Here is a 23,912-nt window from a genome sequence, read left to right as displayed (position 1 = left end):
GCGCATTCATTCATCCAGGCGGAGGAGCCGGTGGCGAAAGCAGCCGGCTCCTCCGCCTGGATGAATGAATTCATTCACTGCCGGTGGGGGCTGCCTCTCCGGCAGCCCCCACCGGCAGTGAATGAATGAATGTGCGCCTGTGCGACCCCTGCGATTCGGCGCTCAAGGCAGTCACATGCCGTGACGTCACGCCGTGAGCGCCGAATCGCAGGGGTCGCACAGGCACGCATTCATTCACTGCCGGTGGGGGCTGCCTCCGGCAGCCCCCACCGGCAGTGAATGAATGTGCGCCTCTGCGGACCCGGCCTAGATTTAACACGCGACCACCCGCCGCCCGCCGGCCGTCTCGAACTAACGCGTGTCCCCCCGCCGCCGCTGCCTGGAACAGGCGCCCACCCGCCCGCGGCCTAGATTTAACACGCGACCACCCGCCGCCCACCGGCCATCTCGAACTAACGCGTGTCCCCCCGCCGCCGCTGCCTGGAACAGGCGCCCACCCGCCCGCGGCCTAGATTTAACACGCGACCACCCGGCTCCCGCCGCCGCCGGCCGCCTGGAACCACGCGGCCCTCCGACAGGTATTTAAAAATTTTTATTTTTTCTTCTGACAGGTTTATGTGTCCCACATCATTACATTTTCTCGATCATCTCTGTATCGCTTTTTTTTAAAATTGTGTTTTATTGTTTTTGAGTATCTTAAGCGGTGTCGATGGATTTGTTACTAGACTCACAGTCCTAACTCCTACTAGGGGGAGGCGGTAAACTAACACGTTACGGCCGCGGCAAAACAGTGCGTTACTAATGAGAGAACCTGAGTGCCCGTTACGGTATCGGAGGGGAATAGCTAATTCCTTCATTATACAGCTAATTCGTTCATTTACATGCCGGGTGCGGGAAGGGTTACGCGTCTGTTTTAAGAAGCGCTACGGACGCGCAAAACTGGAGACTGTATCGCTGGTTTGCCTTACGCGTCCGAATTGTGCGCAGCGAGCTCGTTACAGACGAGAAATCTTCAACTGAACTTTACTGGATCGACCTGAAACAGGTTTGGGTGTCGCTGTCATCCCTTACCTCCCAGATTTACCTGCTGCCCATGGAGCTTACCTATGGCAAAGCCAAGCCCACCGTTTGGGCCAATGAGTCCATAAATATTCTGAGCCAGCGGGACCTTGGAAGAGAAGGAGAAGGAGAGCTTTTAGCTTTGTCAAAGGCCCTTTCTGTGGCCCTTGTTTTCATCTGCCCATGGATCCAACACCTTTTTTCTTTAATGAACCTGCTTGATTGCCCTGGACTCATTTAGACGATATTCCAAAGGCAGGGTGTGCCTTAAAAATTGTTGTCTTTTATTTTTGTTTGTTTCATTTAATTGAAATGACATAAACAAACAAAAGGAACAGGAAAAAAAAATAGGAAAAAACTACGTGGCTGGGTTCCCCCTCGCTCTGCTGAAACAAAATTCAGTGCCACCTAAATTAAAAAAAAAAATTGGAAACCTCTCTGGGCCTGCCCCAATACCCACCCCTCTGCACAACCGCCTAGATGCCTGTTACCCCCTTCTGTAGAGTCTCCAAAGTCCCTCAGGGCCATCTGGCGCCATTTTCAGATCTGGTCCCCATGGGACAGAAGGGACTGGGCTGGCTGGTGCCATTCTCCAATCAGGACCCAGCGGGCAGGAGTGGCTGAGGAGCTTTCTTGCCCCGTTTGGAATTCAGAGGCCCCCACGGAAGGGGTAAGAGGCATTTCGAAGGATAGGGTTTCACTCTTTAAATTTAGGTGGTGAGGTTTTTTTGGCAGCAGCAGTGATGGGAGACCAGGCCAGGGCGGATGCCTGCTATTTTTTGAAATGAAATAAAAAAACCCAAGATGTTCTGTTGTGTTTTTCCTGTTTATTTCAAAATGAATGCCCACCCCGAACAGTTCCTGTTTATCTTTATTGCCTTAGTTCTCAGCTAGAGGCTTTTCCTATAATCGTTGCTAAGTATATTATACTGTCTAACACTGCATCTGTGCAGAAGGGTTTAAAACAGGAACAAGGCAACAGTTACTGGCACACTTCATTGATTTTATTAAGTAGTTTTTAACCTTTATGTCCATTAATTTAATTAGGCAGCAGCTCAATAGTTGTCTGTAGGGATAATCTCCTCTCCCTTTTGCCTGGCATGTCTGCTTCCTCCTTTCTATGTATCTCAGCCACTCTGTGTCACCCATTGTGTTCTGTGGGCCCGCTCTCCTTCTGTGTTTCTGTCCCTATGTCTGTCTCTCTCTAACTCCTGCCTGTTTCTCTCTCTGTCTATCAGTTTCTCTCTCTCTCTGTACGCCTGTGATCATATCTGTTTTGGCATCCGGCTCTGCTGCTGTACTTACACAGAGAAGGCTGATTCCCACTACGATCATTCCAATCATGGAGCAGAGCCACCTGCGGTAAAGGAAGCAAACACAGGAGATGCAAGATCCGTGACACAGGAACTGAATGGGGAAAATGTCTTTTTCCAAACTGGATTTCATATGCAATAGTGCAAACGCTGTGTTATTCAGAAACTCCCACCATGCGGGCAGCAGGGAGTTACGGTAAATGTCCCCAGCCCTGCTGAGGCTTCATGTTAGAATGTGGCACGTGCAGAGAAGCCCTTTCCCAAACCTATGGCAACATTTGGCAAAGCAGCTTATACAACTCCCCCAAAACCTGGGTGTCCCGTGTGACCCAGATTCTAATAACTTGAAAATCTCACTGTGCTAGGTGCCCTTTGGAAGGCGATTGTGTTTAAAGAAAAGTTAATGGTACTGTAGAACAGCAGCTGATTTCCCATTTTCAAAGCCAGAGCTGTGACAATCGGGGCTCCACCACGGGACCTGTGATCTTTTCCCCTGCCGTCTGTCATTGCCTTCTGCAGCCCACAGCACCTGGTGTTTGCTGATGCCCCCCCCCCCCCCCCCCCCCATGCAGGTACCAGCCAGGCCCTGAGCCTACATAAATGCCAAAGTGTAATGAGTTCATGCTCTTCCAGGCCAGTTTTGATGGGGAGAACTGGCACTAACACAGGAACTATGTAGGCTCCAGTAATAAAGCACCAGGAGAGAAGGACTGCTTCGTCCACTCAGTCAGTATGTATCTACCCATTTGCACTGTCACAGTTGTTTCTCAGTCTGCGGTTGTCCTTTTCCCACCATTATGGTCCATCCCCTTGTGTCTCTCCCTTTCATGCTTGCATTCTAGCACTCTCTTGGCTCCTGAAACCTCTGCTGAAAATCTGCTCCAGGTGCCCAGCTTCCTCTCAATGAACAAGTATTTCTCATATTCCTATTGAGCTTCCCTCTCTGCAGCTTCATGTGATGACCTCTTGTCCTTGAGGTTTTTATTCTATGGACAATGCTTCCTTCTCGTACTTTATTGAAGCCAGTTAGATATTTGAATGTTTGAACTGTATCTCTCCTTTCCATTTTTTTTCTTCTAGAGAGCACATCCTTAGCCCCTTCACTCTCCCTCTGTATGGCCTATAGTGCAGGCCATGTAATATTTTGCTGGCCCTCCTTGAATTACCTTCTCAATATTCTTTTGTAAATGTGATCTCCAGAACTGCACATAGAGACCTGCAGAGCAGTAATATTTCCCCTTCATCCAGTCAGACCGGTCCAGAAGAATGGGTTATGGCCTCCCACCTGGCACATGGAGACAGAGATCAACAGGGTTCGCTGAAGTTGCCCCTTCTATGCATTCATGCAGACCTCAGCCTGCCAGTATTCCAACAGATGGCAGGCGAGCATTCTACGCTGGGAACTGAGGTCTGGTTAGACTGGACAGAAAGGAAAATTTGGGGCAAGAGCTATTCCTGCGGTGAAAAGTCAGGCCTTCCTCCCACAGTTGAGCACGATCCTAGCAGAGAGATCAAGGTGGCTCATGAGATGAAAGTTTTCTCCATTCCTCCCAGGGGGCTGCCTAAAGGGGCTGGTAATTGAAATCTTCCTTACAGCCCCCCCCCCCCCAACAAAAAAAAAGGGGTGGGGGAATGGAGTCTTTCGCCTGGATTTCACAGCTGAATTTGCTCAGGCACAAAAGAAAGGCCTTTGGGAGGTGCTCAGAGGAGCCAGCCAGCGGTTATCTGTGAACATCGCCCCAGCTCTGATGAGTTATTTTTATTTCCTGTTTCCTGTCCATGGTGGTGTGAGTCACTGGAACAGCAGGACAGCATGGCTGCATCTGAAGATTGCAGGGAGGAGTGCTCGCTGCAGTTATGAGAATGAACTGGAACTCATTAAAATTAAACACCATCACCCAGGGTCTGAACAGAGATAATGGCTTCATGACTCACTACAACCATCTATGAACTTAACTGTTATCAGATCATTCTGTCTATTCACACTTATCTCAGTTGTCAGTAGGCTATGCTATAATGCTATTAACATTCTCTCCCCCACCAGGTCCTGCCTAATCCAATGCCTTCTCCCTGTTCCGTATATATTTTACCCATCTCCTGTACATGACTTCATGCATCTGCCAAAGTGGATACTGTCCTTGAAAGCTCATGTCTCAATAAGTTGGCTAGTCTATAAGGTGCCATTCGACTCCTGTCTTTTTTGCTACACTAGATCAACAGGCTATCCCTCTGAAGACTTTTTCTGCAGTTATTTTGCTTTTTGAAGGCTGATGGCTGGTTCAGCAGGTTTTTGCCACTTCATGGGAAGCAGCAGGGGCAGTAATTTTGGAGCCCTGGGAGAGGACCTGCATTAGCTGGCACTTTTGGTTATTGGTCTGCTGGTATCTGCTGAGAATGTGAATTCTGCAACGGAATGGCAGCCATTTTGGAGCCATGGAAATATGAAGGGGCTTTATGCCTCCTTGCTGTTTCTTGCAGTGCAGGAGAGTCATGATTCCTGCTGTAACTGCTCCTCTAGGAACAGTGCAGGAGGGTCATGATCTTGCCTTGCCAGCTTCTTCTGTATCCTGGGTCTCTTAGTTCTTCGGAGTTAGGAGATGATGCAAGAGGCATTTCCAGGTGGATAGAGTTTGGCCCACTGATCTATTCCAGGTTTTTTCACCCCATCTTACTGATATCTATGGGAAAGAAGGAATTAATTCAAAAACAAAAAAATGACAAAGTTCGGCCATAGGGAATATGGTTTATCTGGTACACTGCTATCACATTGGCTCCTTCCTTTTGGATGCTTGGGTACTTGAGGGTCCGATGATTCTTTTACCTTGCTTCATATCATTAAGGTTTTGCTTGTTCTGGACTGGGTATTCCCCGCACTTCACATAGAGAGATCCTCCGTCTTGGCTGTCTTATGTCTGTGTTGCTTCTGGAATTAGTGAATGGCAGCATTTCAGCAGGATCTGTTGTGCTAGAAGTGGTTTTTTTCTTTTTTCTTGATGTTTCCAGGGCAACTTGTAAGTTGGTTTAGAAGCCCTGTCACTATTGAAATAGTTCAAAGAATTATAAAACCTTTTGTTTGCAGTAGCGGGTTCAGTGAGGCTATGTGCTTCTTGTTGTCTCTGCGGCTCAAGGGTAGAATTCCCTGGACTTGGACTTCCTGAGCCGCAGGTTCAATCTGCACTGCCCTTGGCAAGGTGTGGTCCACGCAGGGGTGAGGTATTTTTTGATACCTCTACCGGAAGGAACGTTTGCATACATTGAGACGTGTGGAATTTGAAAGAGAAGAGCTTTCCACTTAAAATGAAGGCATTTTAAAAAACTATTTATAAATGTTCCTTGGTACACAAAACAAGACACAGAAAAAAGTCATAACAAAGAATAGCACTAGCAATAACACGTTCTATGTATGATGAATATAATTAATAAACCACAGGGAAGGTTTATGTGTTACAAAGTAAATCCCTAGGAATGATGATATATTCCCCAGACAGCAGCATATTTAAACTGCTCCTGTTTCAAAGCATAACGTAATCATTCAGTGTCAGCAACCTCATGGACCTGAGCATGCCAATGATCTATACAGGGATGGCATTTCCAAAATGTTGCAATGGTTACTCAGGGAGCTAACAAAAGCTAGACCACTAGTTGCCTGTGTTTGTGGGAACCAATGATCCCTCCCTTCTGCCCAATAACCCCATTAGTGGTGCAAAGTATATAGAGAAGCCTAGAAGATCAGCAATCTCTTGTGTGACGGCCGCCCAGAAGTGTCATATCCCCTGGCACTGCCACCACATATGGACATGTGTACCCCTATTGCCACAACCCTTCCAACACAAAGTGTCATAGCCAGGGAACAATTTGGAATAAAACTCAGATATATATGTTATGTTCTGTGCAGGAGCCAGACCATCAGAGCTGACCATTTCATACCTAGCTAACTCTGGTGGGTAGTCAACCAAATAAACTTTCACTTTTTAGCATTTAAAGTGATGCCCAAGTCTACATTCCACTTATTAACGACGGAGACATCGCTGTGCCAAATTTACCAGATAGCAGTAATACCCTTAGATGCATTGACGGGCTCACCTAAAAAATGTTCCATGAAAGTTAAAGAGCACAGAGGGACAGACAGATCCATAACATGCACCAGAGCTTGGCGTAACTATAAATAATAAGCATGTGTGTGTGCAGGTAGGTGAAACTCCTGGCTCAGAGATTCAAAAAACCCCGACCTCCCACAGTTGAGTAAGACAAAATAGACCATATGTCCTCCACTCCTGGAAGACCTGGGCAAAGGTGAGTCCCGATATGTTTGCATTCCCATAAATAGGAGCCAAAGGGGACATAGCCTCTCCAAATAAACCAGTGTCTGACTCCACACTTTAAGTGTGTGGGACTGAATGAGACTAGTACCTTTATTTCAAGTTGCTCTCCAGGATAGTGGTAACCTCCTATCAATCCGGGACCAGTACTTCTGGTGATGCTTTTGCCATTGCTGGGCTACTACGATCATAGCAGCCTAGCAGGAAGCTACTGTGGTCCTGGAGAGCAACTTGAAATAAAGGTATGGGGCACGGAGAAGGGGAAAGGGTTGGGGTGGGTGTTGTGGGGAGGGACCCTGGGGGGCTGCCCAACCCCAATAACTTTTTTTTAAGATTAAATGTGCCATTTTGGGGGCGTTGAAAGTTTGGCCCTGTAGGGCCTTGGCAACTCAGGTGGGCAGGAGGCGCAGGACAAGCCATGCTGTTTTGTTTTGTTTTTTTAATGGAACCGAACTTAACCAGATATATTAACAAAAAGAATATATCTGGTTAAGTCTAAAGTTATATGGCTAACCATAGCGAATAACTTTATATATAACTGGCAGTGTTCAAAAGAATATCGGGATATGTTTAACGTTATCCGGCTATGGTAAGGCAGATAACTTTTAGCTAGTATTTTCAGTGGGACGTTTATCCTGCTGAATATACAGGACAAGTTATCTGACTAACCTTAGCCGGATATCTTGTCCTCTAAACGGCCTACTGAATATTGGCCTCAATAAGGCCAGATGCCCCGCCTCTGATGGCCATATGCAATACATCAAATAGTCTCCTATTGTTAACCATAGAGAGCTGGCCCTTCACAAATCCTGTTTGATCAGCGACGGCAAGAACCCTTCTAACCATAACTGCAGAACCTTGGCTAGAATTTTCAAATCAGAATTTAGCAAATAAATGGGGCAATAGGTTGCATCCTTTCTTGAGAATCAATGAGCTGTAGCATCACCCAAGTCATCCAGAGAAGGCCATCCCATCTTGGCGGAGTTAAAAAGTGAGATTAGAAAGGGCATAACATCTGGGAAGAACTTTTTTGAAGAAATCAATGGGATAGTCGTCAGGTCCCGCGCACGTCCCACCTGCAGAGCGGAGATGGCCTTCTGAATTTTGGTCAAGAAAGTGGGTGCCACCAATGCAGCACACTGGTCTTCCGTTAAGGTTGGCAAACTGAGAGGTTCTAGAAAACCTCCATGCCATTTCAGAGAAACTATGTGGGATTTAAATGCTTTTTGTTTAACTGTGCTGGCTAAAAGCCAACCTGGTCTGTCCCAATGTTCATAGGATTGTACATACGGGTGTACAGTACTTAAAGGCTTTTTCAATATGGCTCACTTCTAGCATGTGCAGCTCCATGTGACATATTTCCAACAACTTATAAAAGTTTTGTTGGAGCAATCCTTTTTGTGTTGTTTCAAAATTCCTGATCTGATCTAGGATAATAATAAATACTTCCCACCTAGCCCCCTTTCAGCTTTTCGTGCTCAGTGTTCGTGAGGTGCATTCCCTGTAAAAACAATATATGGATATTATTACAATGAACAAATTGAGGGAGGTGCTTCCTTTCAACGCACAATTAAACTCTGGAATTTGTTGCCAGAGGATGTGGTTAGTGCAGTTAGTGTAGCTGGGTTTAAAAAAGGTTTGGATAAGTTCTTGAAGGAAAAGTCCATTAACTGCTATTAATCAAGTTTTCTTGGGGAATAGCCACTGCTATTAATTGCATCAGCAGCATGGGATCTACTTAGTGTTTGGGTACTTGCCAGGTACTTGTAGCCTGGATTGGCCACTGTTGGAAACAGGATATTTATTTATTTAGAATCTTATATGCCGCAACCTCTGGATATCTGTTCAGTGCAGATGCTGAGCTTGATGGACCCTTGGTCTGACCCAGTATGGCAATTTATGTTATGTTTCCTCCCACAATGAGGGACATACTCTTAATAGAGTGTATCATAAGCACTGTATATGAACGTAAACTCCAGATATACAGACCTGATTTAACCCCGCTCCTCAGTGTCCAAAATAGCATTAGTGATAAACCCTAGTCAATTATAATGTCAAAATTACAAACTGGCATATCAATTGTGTTTATCTGTTAACTTTTGGCACTACGCTCTCCATGTGGTGTCCAAGTATGCCATCTTTCCCAAACATAATGGGACAACTATCCCTCCCCCCAATAACCTCACCCCAACAACAAGCCAAAATACTCAGTACAACATAGATATTGAGGTTCAACTTAAAACCTATTCCTCTTTCCTTCTCCCAAATTGACAAAACACTGAGATGTGCATGATCCCTTACTTAACCACAGACCCCTTTGGTGGGACTGAAATTGGGAGCAATGAGCTGGTCATAGCTGGAAGAGGGGAAAAAGTAAGAAACAACCCATTAACGCACAGCACCAGCTCCAATACCTCCAACATACATCCATCACAACGTAAAAGAAAAGCGTCCCACATAGAACTGTCAGCCAGATTGCAAAAACGCTAAAGAATAAAAAAATAGATCAGGAACCATCGTACATGAAGATCACATAGCATAGTCAGAGAGGGTGGAGATGTCTGCCAGATAAAAAGATTCTCCTTGAAGAGGCAACTGTGAAATGCCAAAAATAAAAAATATAGACACTTTACCAACCCGACATTCAGCAGAGCTACACGTAGTGGCGATGAAGCTATAATCAGTAGCCAGGGTAGCAGAGCTCGGAGTTTGTCAGCGGGGATGTACCAAGTCAAATGTACAGCAATAATGTGAAAATGTCAAACCAGCACTAACTCCCACAGTCATCACCCAATATAGATACCAGCACTCGGAGCTCCTAACACCATAACGCTCCAAGCACTCTCCTGTCAGCACCGACTACACCGAGAAACAAGGAGGTGCAGAGGTCACACACAAGCCAGCATGGATGTACATAGCTAGGGAGAAAAAGTTAGCATATAGTATCTCCATTTCTCCAGGTATACAAAATATGCAAAAGAAGAAAAAAAAAGAGGGCATTGCAACCACAAACCCAAATGTTTGTTCACTTTGCCAAAAAACATAACGATCCCGTCTGCAAAACCAGGAACTTCCTTCCCAGCTTAACTTCAGATTTAGCCACTCCCGCTGAACAATGCCAGCCACAGCAAAAGTTATGGAAGATTTAAACTGGATCCGAAAGTGAGGATACTTGGTTGATGGCATCGAGCAACTTCTCAGCATCTTTGACTGTGGTGCAGATAGTAGTTTTATTGTTTCAGTTACACGTAACTTCGTTTTAGCCTGTTAGGCTCCCAGCAGAGTGAGCTGCATTGAGAATTAACTGAGAAATGATGCAATTGTACAATCAGTACATGTGGCCGTCCACCATGCGCCGAAGCCGGGGCCACAGTTTGATGTGCACAGTCTATTTTAAAAGTGCCATTGTTCCCCTCCAGGCCCAGAAGATTAGGGAGCCAGTGCGCCATAAAAGAAACAGGGTCACTGCTCTCGGACTTTTCTGGCAATCCAACAACCCAGATGTTGTTACATCGAGAGTGATTCACAAGGTCATCCAGCTTGATAGCAGAGGATTGCCTGCATTCTCTCAACTCTGTCCAGCTTTGCCCACATAGAGGTGAGTGAATCCTCTAGATTTGACACTCTGCTCTCTACCTTTTCAAGCCATGCAGTGTTGTCCCGGACCAACTCGACCAGCTCGGCAATCTTCTCCACCGCGATGCCCAGTCGTGTGTCAAGTCCCTGCGTTATCTCAGCGGCAAAAGCCTCCATCAAATTAGAGATAGTGTCCTTACCACCAGCCACCTCAGGAACAAACTCATCCATCTCATCCTCAGAGGTCTGCTCCATCACCATGCTGTTGGGTTCTGAGATTTAGCTTTAATCATTTTTTGCATCTTATGGCTTCTATCGGCCTACATAGCCACATTGGAAATTTGATTAGAGTCTTTGGAGGAGGACATATCAAGTAGCTGTGGCTGAATAATGAAAAGGTTAATTAGCTAGTAAGCCTGGCAGCAGCTCAGCCACAAGTAGCCTCATGGCTCAGAGCATAACTGGAAGTAAAATGAAGACATATTTTATTTTAGGAGGCAGCTCTTGAGGTGAAAGACCAGTTTTCCCTTCCTCAGTTGAGCAGGGCTTCTTAGCTTCAACGAGCTATGGAGTGATACACAGGGCAATATACCTTTCAGGGAACCTGAGGGATGGTTTCCTCCAGGCATTTTCCTGTATGGTTTCTGATGACTTTCTTTCCTCCCTTGGGCTCTCACCACACTGCCCAAAGTACGCCTGATCAGTAAGTGCTGGAGGTCATTCGAAGGGGCTATGCCCTAGAATTCCTCAGGGAGGCTTACAGCACTTATGTTTCCCCTTGTCACTCCATCCTGAAGGAAGAGGCTGTAAGAACACATTGCACCATCTATAAATGGGGTTAGGACTGTTATTCGATCTATCTCGTAGGTGCTGGATGAAAACCAGCCTCCACCCCTTTTGAGATATGAAAAACTGGTTAACCAGTTTCTCTGCGTATCTCATTTCAGAATGGAGATCTTGAAGTCCAGCAGGTTGGCAGTAGGGCAAGGGGAATTTCTCCCCTCTCCCTGGCTTTGTTATATCCCTGTTGGAAAGGACTTCCAGTAAGTCCTTCATTTTGCACTGCTAGAGGAGTATTTTAGTTTCAGGCTCTTCCCTTTGGGTTGACCACTGCTCTGAGAACCGTTGTCAAGGAGATGGTGGCAATAACATTGGCAGGATGAGGCTGGAAGGTATTTTGGTCCTTCCTTATCTGGACGCTTTGCTTGTTAAAGGCCAAGTTGTAAACAGAAAGTGTCGTCGCTACACAGGCGTGGTACAGTTCTTACAAGAACTAGGCCACATACATCGTTTTTCCAAAAGCAGTGTAGTTCCTTCCTAGTCCCATGGAATTTCTGGGAACATTTTCCTTGGGAACATTTGGGTCCACTTGACCCAGCAAGGATTCAGAAGCTACAGCTGCTGATTTTGTCATCGCTGTCTGCTCAGAGGCTGACAGTGTGGAGTTACCTTCAGCTTTTTAGCTCCATGGTGGCAGTATTAGAGATAGTTTTCTGGGCAAAGGGATAGCAAGGGGCTACTGAGAAGGCCTTCGTGACCAGATGGGATCTGCAGTCTCAGAGATATTCCTTTCAGTCAGTGACAAAGCTGATCCTGACCAGTTCAAATGTTGGAGTCTATCTTTTCACAGCGCCCAGATGCAGTTTCTGCAAACAAACTAGGAGAATTTCTTTCTAAGGGTAAGGATTCCACTGCCATGTTCTTCAATCTTCCATAGAGGAAGAATTGATCTTCTTGATTGTGTGCTTCTTGTCTATGTTGAGTGTAACGAAAGACTAAAAGGAGAAGACTCCCAATTCATCAGAGGATCCTATTAAGGTGAGCTTTAGGAATTTTTTCCTTGCATCAGGCTATTAAGAATTTAGTGGATTTGGTGGGGATTATCCATAAGACAGCTTTGACGGGCACCTTTCCTTGATTAAGTTATATCCTCTGGCCTCACAACAGAAGGACAGGCTTCAGTTTCCAAAGGTAGGAGCTCTGGTCTGTTCGGTCAGGAAGCAAGCTGCTCTCACAGGGGGGAGATAGCCACTTTGAATGATACACAGGATGTCATTGAAGCAGCCAGGAAGGCATTGCAGCCTACACTTATATTGTGGCAAGGTTGGTTTGTTTCCATCTGATGCACCGTGATCAGAAGGGCTTCATGGATGAGGCTCTTCAGTGGAAACTAGGAGCGGTGTACTTTGTGGATGTTTCCTTGATGTGGTGTGAGTTGCGGGCAGGGGAATGGTGTCAGTAGTAGCAGCAGCAAGGAGGCTCCTCTGCCATTGTAGGTGGACTGTGGATTCTACTTTTGGATGAACCTTACTAAGCTTCCCTGTAGGAACTGCTGTTTCTTGGGAGGAGTTTAAGTAGAAGGAATTTTGCAGAAAACCGTTAAGGCCTCCCTGTCATTACAGCTGTTCCCTTGGGTTTTGGTACTTCAGGTACTGTAGGTATTTCTTTTCAAGATGGTGGTTTCACCTGTTAGGTGCCTGCTCTGGAGCTGTGTCCTTGGAAGCATTCTTCCTAGTGGCTATCATTTAACTGCCAGTGTTTTGGACATGTAGGTGCCTTGAGGGACATATTGCTGAGACTTGCAAAGGATATGATCAAGATTTGTGCAGCTCTTTCCGTCTGTTTGTGGATTGTAATAAGGCTGTTTATTGCCTTCTTTAGTTTTCTTCTGTTGTTGATGGAATACACATAGCTTCTCAGTTTGTTTGTCAGAGTTCCTCATCCCCTCAAGGTTATACAACCCCTAGAGGTTTAGACCCTTATTCGGGTTTTATATATGAGAGCTCAGTTAAGTGCAAGCAGAAAGGCATTTGTATTTTAACTTCTGTGTTTTAGAAGGTAGTATCTTGGTCTTCCTTATGCTTGTTCTAAGCATTGTCCTTTGGTTGTGGGCATTAGAGAGAAAGTATTGTCCCCTCTCATGTGTTGCAAGCCAGTTGATTGTTCCTGTACCTATTCAATAATAGTTTGGGCAATGGGCACATTCCATTTGTCTGGATTGATCTGACTGGATGATGACGAAGGAGAAATTAGTTCTTACCTGATAATTTCTTTTCCTTGAGTCCAGTCAGACCAGTGCAAGACCTTCCTTATACTGCCAAACTTGCACGATCTGAGGCGGACTTAAGCAATCTTGCTCAGATTAACTCAAGACAGCACAATCTTGCACAAATCTAGTACCAGCTTGCGCAAACCTGCACAAGCTGGTTTATATTTCCTTCAGTTTAAATACATTTCTGTTTTGATTGCACTCTGAAGGATGTAGTCCTGCTACTTCCAGGATGCTGTTTTCTTGTTAGAAATATACTACTTAAAAAAAAAAAAAAAGAGTGAAAGGAGGAGAATTTGTTTTAATAGTTGTGACATTCATGTTGCCAAAGTTAGGTTGATACAGATAATACTGGCAGGCTTGAGTCAGCATGGATGCATGTAAGGGATGATGCCAGTGAACCTGTTGATCTCTGTCTCCATCTGCTGGTCAAGGGGCATAACCCATTTGTCTGAACTAGTCTGAATAGGCTCAAGGAAAGGAAATTATCAGGTAAGGACTAATTTCTCCTTCCCTTTGTTTCCAAGTATTACCTCTCTTTATGCACCTAAGTATACTATTAGCTTTCTCAACTGTTTTGTTACACACTGACTGGCTGTTTTAAGATCAGAGATGACACCCAATCATTTTCAAGTTGGATTTAGACCTAAGCAACACAGGCAACTGCCCAGGGCACCACATTTTGTAGGTGCAAAATACTCAGGCCTAAGAGTGTTGTGCTCAGTGGCCCACGGTCCCCATCCCGCAGACTGCCGTACTCAACCCCAGCCCCAACCCAGTGCCAGGAATCTTCAACAACGCAGCAGATCCCCCGGATGAAGATATAGCTGACTGCCACATCTGACCAGGTTTGATGTCATGTCAGAGAGAGACACTGCCAGCTCCAGTAGGGCTACCCCAAGAAGCGCGCACCTGACCTGTACTAATGGGACCCGGAGGCGGGAAATCACCCACGGCGCTTGCCGATGATGTCAGGACCACAGCACATAAAAGGCTTCCCACAGCAATACCATCTTGCTTTGGCAATAGGTCGACTCCTTCGGAGAAGTGCACTGCCTTTACGCTGCTCCTGTTCCTGATTCCTGTGGTGCTATGTTCCCGATTCGTGTTCCTGTGTCTCATTCCTGGTCCTGTGTCAGCAGTTGGTCTGTCTTTTGAGTTCTTGTCCTCCCGACAGGTTGCGCCAACTCCACCTCTGCCTAGGGGTCCATGCTCGCAACAAAGAGGAATCTTCTCCCACTTACTTTAGGGCCATGCATCATCGTTGCCAAACAATCCTCCCCTAGTTTGCAGGCTCCAGTGGTGAAATCTCTGTTGTCCGTGCTCCTAGAGGGGACCCCTGACCTCACCCTACAGTCCTACCTATGACTGCCAAAATCTTAAATCCAGCCCTGAGTTCTTTCCCTCCAAAATAGTATCTGGTCCTGGGATTTCTACATCCCAAATGCATAATTTTGCATTTATTTTATTAAAGTATAGCCATCAAACTCGTAACCATTCTTTCGGTTTTTAAAAATAATCTTTCATCTTTTCTGTTCCTCTATAATGTCTACTCTGTTGCAGATTTTCGTGTCTGCTTCACACTTTGCTTTCTAACCTTCCTCAATATCACTGGATATTAGTACTGATCCTTGTGGCATCAGCACTGGCTACCACTCTGCTTAACCAGCTTCTCAGCTAGTTTACGTTTCTTCCTACTCCCAGGCAGGCTGGCTTGGTCTCCAGTCTACTATTTGGAACGCTGTTAAAGGCTTTACTGAAATCCAGAGAGACTACATATACTGCATCCCCCCATCTGATCTACTATTCTGGTCAAAGAAAGAAATCAAGTTTGTAGCCTCCTGGAATAGGCAGTTACTAACATTTGAAAATAAGTTTTGCAAGATGTCCTTGTGAAATAATTCAGAATCTTCTGGATCTAGACTCTTTCTGGACATCCCATTCCGGGGGTGGCTAACTCTGGTCCTCAGGAGCCGCAAACAGGCCAGGTTTTCGGGATATCCACAATGAATATGCATGAGAGATTTGTATGCACTACTTCTAATGTAAGCAAATCTATCTCATGCACATTCTTTGTAGATATCCTGAAAACCTGGCCTGTTTGTGGCTCTCGAGGACTGGAGTTGGCCACCCCTGTCCCATAGGAGTTGCGGCATTCCTATTTTTCTATCTACTGGCATTTCTAGTAGCTAGGAGCACTTGATATCCTCCTTGGTTTTTAAGGATTTCTGTTGAAGCCTTAGTAGCCCCAAGTAAGGGAAATTTATAAAGGATTACCATTAAGGTTTGAAATGGAGCATTTTAACAACATTTCCTGTTTCATTTATTTCATTTTTAAAGCAAAAAAGAAAGAAAAATTAACAAAAGTTTGGTCATTTTTCCATTATTCTGTTTTTAAAATGAAGGCTGAGCCCCCACTGCCACCGCCGCAAAAAATAAAATCTCCCAGGCTCGCCCTGGACCTTGTTACCCCACTGGTGTCTTCGTTTCATTGAAAGTCTTCAGGGACAAGAACGATCCCCAGTTACTTGTGCCTGCTTCTGCCGCTGTTGCAAATGATGTCAGCAGATCGAGGCCAGCACCATTTTGTATGGAAGAAGTTAAAAAAAGGTGCTGGCCGTGATCTGCCGTCCTCATTTGCAACAGTGGCTGTGGCGTGGCAAGTGTTTGCTCCCTCTCCATGAAGAAACCATTGGAATAAAAAGGCCCAGGAGCAGCCAGGAGGGATTGGGGGAGGCTTGGGAGCTCCTGATTTGTTTTGTCTTTTCGGCAGCCCAACAATGCTTTCATTTTTTTCTGTCTTTTCCTTTCAAATAAACAAAATGAAATGAGAAAAGCAAAAACAAAAAAGTAAAACCAAAAACATTTCTGTGCACATAAAACAAAATATGTGGTAATCCAAAAATCGAATTAGTTATAACTCTAAATTATTAATGATCTTTAAGTCCAAATACAAGAAAATACTTTAATACAAAATATTTATTAATCCAAAATGAATAATATATCCACTAAAACAAATACAAATAAATTATACAAAGAAACCATAATCTCAGAAGGAAAATAATCCTCAAACCAATAAGTAAAAAGCTAACAAATTAATATCTGACTAAGAATAAAAATTGTATTTGTCCACAGTACGTGTACACAATTTTTACAAAAATCTAATTATACAATTAGAGAAACTAACAAAATTGCTACAACCATTTAATATATTAAGTAATTTTAAACTAAAAATACTTGTCTTGCATCACAATTTTATCAAACTTACTGAACACGTATAGGCAGTACCTCAATCAGAAGGGTTGCCAATTATAAAAAAAAACCAAATAGCAGAAGTAGGAACAAACTGATCCCAAATCATCATCCTAAAGCCTGAATATACAAACCGCAGATTTCTTAAATCCTACAATTTGATTTGTTTGATATATATATATTCCACCTTTTTGGCACTTCAAAGCAGATTACATAAAAAATTCCCTCAAAAAAGACAGGCTCACTTAACTGAACACACACACACTATCGATACTTAACCTGTTTTCAGATGCTCTGCTTGTAGGAGTTGAGAAATTTTTGTTTTGTATGTTCATGATGATGATTCAGGATCAAGTTTGCTCCTCCATCTGCTGATAAGTTTCTTTGACCTTGCTAACTTAGCTGCATATGTTCAGTAAGTTGGATTGTTTAATATAACTATGATTAAGACAAGTATTTGTAGTTTAGAGTTACTTAATATATTATACTGCGGTATCAATTTTATTCATTTCTTGAACGGTAAAAATTGGACTTTTGTAGAAATTGTATATAATTGTATGCCCCATAATATATATACATGGTTACCATTTGCAGTCCAAGAGAATTTTTGTGCTTGAGGGTTACTTTTCTAGCAAAGTTAGAGCTCCTATACATCCATGAACTGCCCCATGGCTGGATTCTTTTGAGGGTCAAACAGCTGCTCTCACGAGAGGTTCTAAGAAATGCATGTAATAAAAAAGGTATTGCTTATCTCAAATGGTATTAGAGAAGAAAATAAACGTTGGACTGAGGGATCCTGCAGGCAATGCTCAGGTCTAAGGAGTCCACGGGGGGGAAGAGGTTAATGCTTTTATCAGAAGTTGTTCCTGAAAACAGATTTTCAGCAAGAGCTCTCTTTCCTCCATATTCAGGAAAGGCGCTCCTCCTGCTGTCATTCTTTCGTGCACATCAGCAACCGTAAAGGAAATTGGAGAGGACTTACTCTTACCTGCCCATTTTGTGAGCCAGGACCCCAAACAGGTTGGTGCCGATGAGGTAGGAGATACTTGCTGGCAGGAAGGCCATTCCTGGAAATGATGGATACAGAAGCACACATCAGAGACCCCCTGTCTCCAGCTTGGGATTCAGCTGCATAATCTTAGTTTCTGAATCGCTAAGGCTCCTTCTCCCTGACAGAGTTCTTGTGGACTTTGCGGCTTTGAGAATTCTGCTCAAGTCCCAAGTTCTGCGGGGCGTCCTCCTCCCATTCTACATTTCCTACTGAGAGAATCTGCAGGATCATTGCTCGGGTCCATACACGCTCCACGTATCTGGGAACTCTCGGGATTTCTCCCAGAGATTCAGGGGAACCCTAAAAAGCTCCAGGACTCTCTGTTTACTGCTCCAAGCACTCCAGGGGAGGGGAAAACCTGAAGCATGCACACTGCAAGCCACATTGGGGAAGAAACTGCAGCCGGGATTCCAGGGCTTGGGACTCAGCCGAGGACAGAGTGAAGGCGCACAAGTTTGTGAGCTGTGAGACTTATAAGAGGATGGGAGCAAGGAGAGTTCTAGGGACAGGAAGGGAGGAGTAGGATGCTTGGGTCATTCCTGGAGGAGAGAAAAAGTGGCGGTGGCGGGAGAGAGAGAGAGTGAGAGAGAGTGGATTAGCAGGGAGGGGGTGGAACAGAGAAAGCTGATGGGATGATGGTGAAAGTGGGAAGGCTCAGGAGAAATCAAAGGGAAATAGGTTTTTTTTTTAGAGAGAGCACTGGATGCATGGAAGAGCCTCCCCATGGAAGTGGAAGGGGCTAGGACAGAATCTGAATTCGAGTAAGCATGAGATCATCACAGCGGATATCTAAGGGAGCAGTAGGTATCGTAAAGCCGAGCAGTATGCCCCTACACACTACAATATACCCAGCCATAACACTGCAGAAGGGTGCAAAATCATATGCACACCTGTATGTTTGTGTGTACATATATTTATACACACGTGCACACACCACTTACACCTGTATACCAACAAAACACATGCGTGCACGCTATACCCCAAACATATATATACCAAAACAAACAACTAAACAAACTGAAATGTAAACATATGTAAGGGCAAAAAAAGTGACGTGATGGGGCTGGGGACTTGTCCTTTAGGCCACAGTGGGCACTATAGAATGTAGTAGGGTATAACTAAAAAAGAGTTCCTGTATAGAGCTTATTGGCAGAGATGGGGATCTCACCCCTGAGGAACCTGATTGACCCCCCCCCCCCCCCCCGGGCTACTAAAGGAGTTACTGGAACCAATAAGTTGTTCTCAGCACCTTAAGGCCTGGAAGCTGAGCAGGAGGAACTAGGGTGGAGAGACCTGTTAGAGCTCTTACTTCCTTCTGGAGGCTATGTAGAGGTAGAAAGAATACTTGTACAGCCTACTAAACCTAGGGAGGATAACTTTTAAAGAACTCCACGCGACCCCCATAGCCGTGTGTACATGTCCATGCCTATATCTGCCCTAGCATTTTATAACTTGCATGTATTGTGTTCTCACAGTTTATAAACTGTGTGTAAATCTACCCTGCAACATTCACGTGAATGTGCAAATATATAATTAAGTTGGCCAGATAAGTCTCAAAAAGCAGTACTTACTTTTTGAGACTTAGCCGGCTAACTTACTTAGCAGGCCCTGATGGCGGTTTGTCTAATTGCTGGCCACAATTAGCCAACCTCAGTTAGTAACAGAGCTGTCAGGTAAATGAAAGGCCGCGGAGAAGGAAGATGTTGAGGACACCTGCTGCAAATGCTGTTATTATTAGAGAGTCCTCTCTGGGAATGACGGTCATTATTGCTTCTAAAGGCTACGCAGATGTTTATACTCAAAAAAAGCTTATGTGCTCATCTCATGAGAACTGTTAGCCAAGGTCATATAAGAAACTTGGAGTTGCAGGGCCCTGGGAGACAAACGCCAAATAGCACCAAGGTTCGAGAAGCAGATGTGCTGAACCGCGGTAAGAACGACGGGAGGGAGGGGGACTCAATCTTGCTCAAAGCAGAGTTAGAAAAAGTCCCATAAAAGTTAGCAAAGCTGTAAGGATAGCATCATTGTTGTTGCTTGTTAGACTTCCGGAGCTGAGAGCGCAGACAAATTTCTTGGGCCATTTCAACTGTCATTAGGAACGTAATATTTGCTATCTTTATATGTATCTTTTAATACCTGTCTAGCAGGTTATTATTTGCCTGCAATCAACTCTCTAATGCTTGCTGTTATTTATCTTATTATCCTTTTGCTTAGCAAGCGCTCAAATAATCTTACATCAATACCTGCAGCCTGGTGTAATGACTCAGTGTATGTGTGCCTGTTTGTTTATGCATCGGAGGAGCCCAGAGGTATAGAAGCCCCTCCTTACCTGAGAATTAGCCCCGAGCTAGGCCTGTGGAAGTACAGGCAAGGGTGTGTGTGTGAGTGTGTGAGTGTGAGCGTGTGTGTGTTCTGAAACCAGAACAGGCCGAGTAGCGCTTCTTGAGACTTAGCCGGCTAACTTACGTAGCAGGATAAATACCGCTTTCTGAGATTAGCAGGCTAAGTGGCGCTGAACCGCTGACTGCATATGTGATTGAAAAAATTAGTGCATTTTTTGTATCTATTTTAAAATGATATGTGCGGATAAAATACGTGTGAAAATTAAGTAGAACTTACATACGCAAGTCTCTATTTATGCATTTAATTTGGCAATTTTTCTAGCATGTGCATAAAGGAAAATTGACCCGTTTTTTTATTTCTTCACGAGTTCACCCAGTCCATCTCCAGGTCATTGAGACCCTTCTGGTTCTTCATCCCGAACTCCCCCCCCCCCCCCCCCCCCCCGGTTCACCCAGATCTCCCACCCTGCCAATAATACAGTATAAACATTTTTTATATCGCATGTAAGATAATTAGCAGATGTAAAATTATGCAAATAAGTTGCCAAATCTACACATGTAAGTCTCTTTTAAAATAGCAACTTATGTGCGTATGTTGACCCCGTCCCAGAATTTCTCTAGACCATCCCTTTTTTTACACTCACATATTTGCTCGCAAACCCTTATTTATGCGTGCATGTTTGATATTTATAAAATAGCATGTGCGTGCATATATGCTCGTTTTTCCACGCACAACCTTTTGAAAAATCACCCCATAGTGTATAAATATATCCCCTTGTTGAAAGTCGATGGTGCTCATTCTCTTGAAGCTTCATCCTGACAGTATAGAGATGTTATATGCAACCTTCTACTGTACACACACACTCTCCTCTATATACCGTCACCATCTGCTGTCCCTGAAATACTGGCACATATGAAGAAGAGGTGCACAGACACTCTCATTGTGCACATCAAGTATAATTCTAAAGATACACACACAATCCCTTTTCACTGACCTTTGCTAATGGATGGACTGTAACCCCAGCCAAAGGATGGTGTTATTCCCATAGATGAATGAGTTTATTGAAAAAGCAGTCGGGGCCCATTAAGGGCATTACGGTTATTGATTTTGCTGCATTATCAGATTTAGATGCACATTGCAGCTCCCGGGCTATTCTTTAGTCTCTGCTGTACGAGCACCTCCAGCCCTTTCCAAACTATCTTCAGCCAAATTTGATTTGTGTATTGAGGAGGCAGAAAATGTCCTTTTCTTATCAGATTTCTAGGTTTGTAACTAATTAACAAATATCCCTCTTTTCATTTCTCCTCAAACTGGTCTTCATTTGGCATCAGCTAGCCCTTCTGGTGATAGACGCCAATGAAAGATGGCCTTTCACTTTGAGTCTCAGACAGCAGATTTCCCACAGAATGACCTTCCTCTGGGTTTCTTACACAGAGGGGCAGATTTTAGAAGCCTATGCGTATAAATCCAAGTGAATTTACGCACGTGTGTGTGTGTGTGTGTGGGGGGGGGGGGTTACACGCGTCGGGCCTATTTTCAAAAGGCCCAGCGGCACGCGTAAGTCTCGGGGCTTGAAAAAATGGGCAGTCCGGGGGCGGGGCCAGAGCCTCCAGGCACAGCGGCCATTTGGCGCTGTGCCTGGGATTGCGGGCCGGCCATTGGTGGCTGAGCGCGCATGTTATAAAATCGGGCTTACATTTGTGCGCGCTGGGTTGCGCGCACAAATGTACGCCTGCGCTTACGTCTTAAAATCCGGCCCAGATGCTTGTACCGGGGGGGGGAGGGCACTGCAGGAAGATACTGACACAACAATGTTTCAGATGGGGCCTCTCCCACCTTTCCTTGGTCCCCTTGTGCAGGACTCCCACGTGGCTTTCCTCGTCTGCTTCCTTTTGTGTGGGGCTGCGCCTGAAGGGTCTCATAGACAGGGGGCTCCTTGCTACAGATATGGATAGGCAAGATGGCATTAACTGCGTCCGACCTCCCCACTGCAATGTGCAATCCTCTCACGCCCTTCTTTCCTCGGGATAATCAATGCTATCTGTGTCTTGATATTTTGCAATTAAGGCTGCTCAACAGATCTAGTGTTGCTGACTGTTGTGTGCTGAACAGTAACACAGGACATACCCAACTGCCAGTTTGGGGAGCACATGGTCTGCATCATCCAGATGGGTAGGGTGGGCTCCAGCATAGCTACCCCCATGTTAGCAAAGCAGAGACTCCCTACAGGACAAAGGAAAACCAATTTTTAAGATAACATCATTATTTGAATTCCTATGGGTCACAACTGCTGTGGGATTAGCCAAAGCTCAAACAATGCTCAGCCCTTGATTTCACCCAAGCTGTTCACCCCCTATCTGGTCATGTCAGCTCTCGGTGACCTCCTTTCTAGAGCAGACTCTGACAGCGTGACAAGCCTGTCCAAGTTTGTGTACAGATGGAGATACCGTAAATTCAGGTGCAATCTCCTCACTGCCCCACCCAGCCCTGGTTAAGGCATTCACGATGAGCTCTTACTACACAATGTGGTGCGGTATGGCCCAGCTATCATTATGGATTTATTAGCCGTATCCTTGGAAGCGGTTTGGGGAGGTGGAGAAAGAGAGTCTTCCTCTGTTGGCAATAAGAGGTCTCCCACTTGGTGCCCTGTTCTTTATAGGTAGCACTTTTCCATTCTCTCCCCTCATTATCCAATTTATATTCCCCTTCCTTTTCTAGATCTCACTCACCCAGAGCTGTAACCAACCACCAGTCAGAGGTACAAGCAATTCATAAATGACCAAAAATCAGAATAAGCTCACCTGCAGCAATGAGAATATATGGATCTCGCAGTAAGGTGAGAAGAGGTGTGCCTTTGGTACTCTGCTCAAAGAACAGAAGAGGGAGAAGTGGTTAGGGCACCAGGGAACAAGGTACGCAAGCACATCACAATTTTCTCTCTCTTTTGTCCTGCTTTCAGTGTTATTCCTGAAACATAAACATTCATTTTACTCAATGTTTGGGCACCGTAGACAAGCACACTGTGACCTTCTATGGCTAGCCCTAAACATCCTCAGTACACGAACCCTATTAAGTCACATGTGGGCCACCATGCACTGCCCCTGGGTCCTGTGAGAGCCTCAGCTTTAGGAGAGATGCTTTATTCTTTGGAATCATGTTCATTAACATAAGAACAAAAGACTTGCTATACTGGGTCAGACCAAAGGTCCATCAAGCCCAGCATCTTGTCTCCAACAGTGGCCAATCCAAGTCACAAGTACCTGGCAGGATCCCAAGGGGTAGATAGATTTCCCCAAGTCTATGTTAATAATGGTTAATGGACTTTTCCAATACAAGACAAAAGAGCAACACCTCCCAAAATCATTCTAAAAACCAAAAAGTATTTGAGATGCAGAGACCCAATAGTCCAAAAAATATAAATTTATAAAAAGGTTTTATTATATCACTATCAATAAAGGAAAGTTTTTTATTAAGTGATTTTTTTTGATAAGTAAATTGTATTTTTTGAATAAAAATGTTTTTTGACTTAAGTAATTGGTACTGTTTTAAGCCCATTGTGGGCAAGAGACAGTAGATTAAAATTTGTACACCTCATGCTCTGATACCATCCTTTCCTTTATTGATAGTGTTACAATAAAACCTTTTTATAATTTTATATTTTTTTTGACTATTGGATCCCTGCATCTCAAATACTTTTTGGTTAATGGCCTTTTCCTCCAGGAACTTGCCTAAACCTTTTTTTTAAAGGCAGCTATACTAAAGCTTTCACCACATCCTCTGGCAATGAATTCCAGAGCTTAAAAATTAAAAAATTAATATTTTCTCTTATTAGTTTTAAATGTTTTACCCAGTAACTTCATTGTGTGTCTCCTGGTCTTTGTACTTTTTGAAAGAATAAACTAATTATACCATACCTGACTTCTGGCTTCAGTGCCTTGATTGGCTTTTGA

The 23,912-nt window shown here is 44.5% G+C and overlaps 1 protein-coding gene across 2 annotated transcripts in view; it reads right to left on the bottom strand.

Moving 5' to 3' along the window:
• Positions 1–23,912, bottom strand: part of SLC18A1 (solute carrier family 18 member A1) — a 128,554-nt gene that overhangs the window by 5,422 nt on the left and 99,220 nt on the right. For both annotated transcript variants that reach the window (XM_029603874.1, XM_029603875.1), the window contains 5 exons: positions 22,764–22,824; positions 22,090–22,185; positions 17,557–17,635; positions 2,365–2,416; positions 1,105–1,168 (listed from right to left, as the gene is read on the bottom strand). In XM_029603874.1, coding sequence (XP_029459734.1) covers positions 1,105–1,168; positions 2,365–2,416; positions 17,557–17,635; positions 22,090–22,185; positions 22,764–22,824 — 352 coding nt within the window. The remainder of the gene's footprint in view (positions 1–1,104; positions 1,169–2,364; positions 2,417–17,556; positions 17,636–22,089; positions 22,186–22,763; positions 22,825–23,912) is intronic.

Source organism: Rhinatrema bivittatum, chromosome 5 (genome assembly GCF_901001135.1).
Source record: "Rhinatrema bivittatum chromosome 5, aRhiBiv1.1, whole genome shotgun sequence".
Classification (NCBI taxonomy): Eukaryota; Metazoa; Chordata; class Amphibia; order Gymnophiona; family Rhinatrematidae; genus Rhinatrema; species Rhinatrema bivittatum.
The sequence above is the reverse complement of the archived record's forward strand: the minus strand, read 5'-3'. Positions and strand labels throughout refer to the sequence as shown.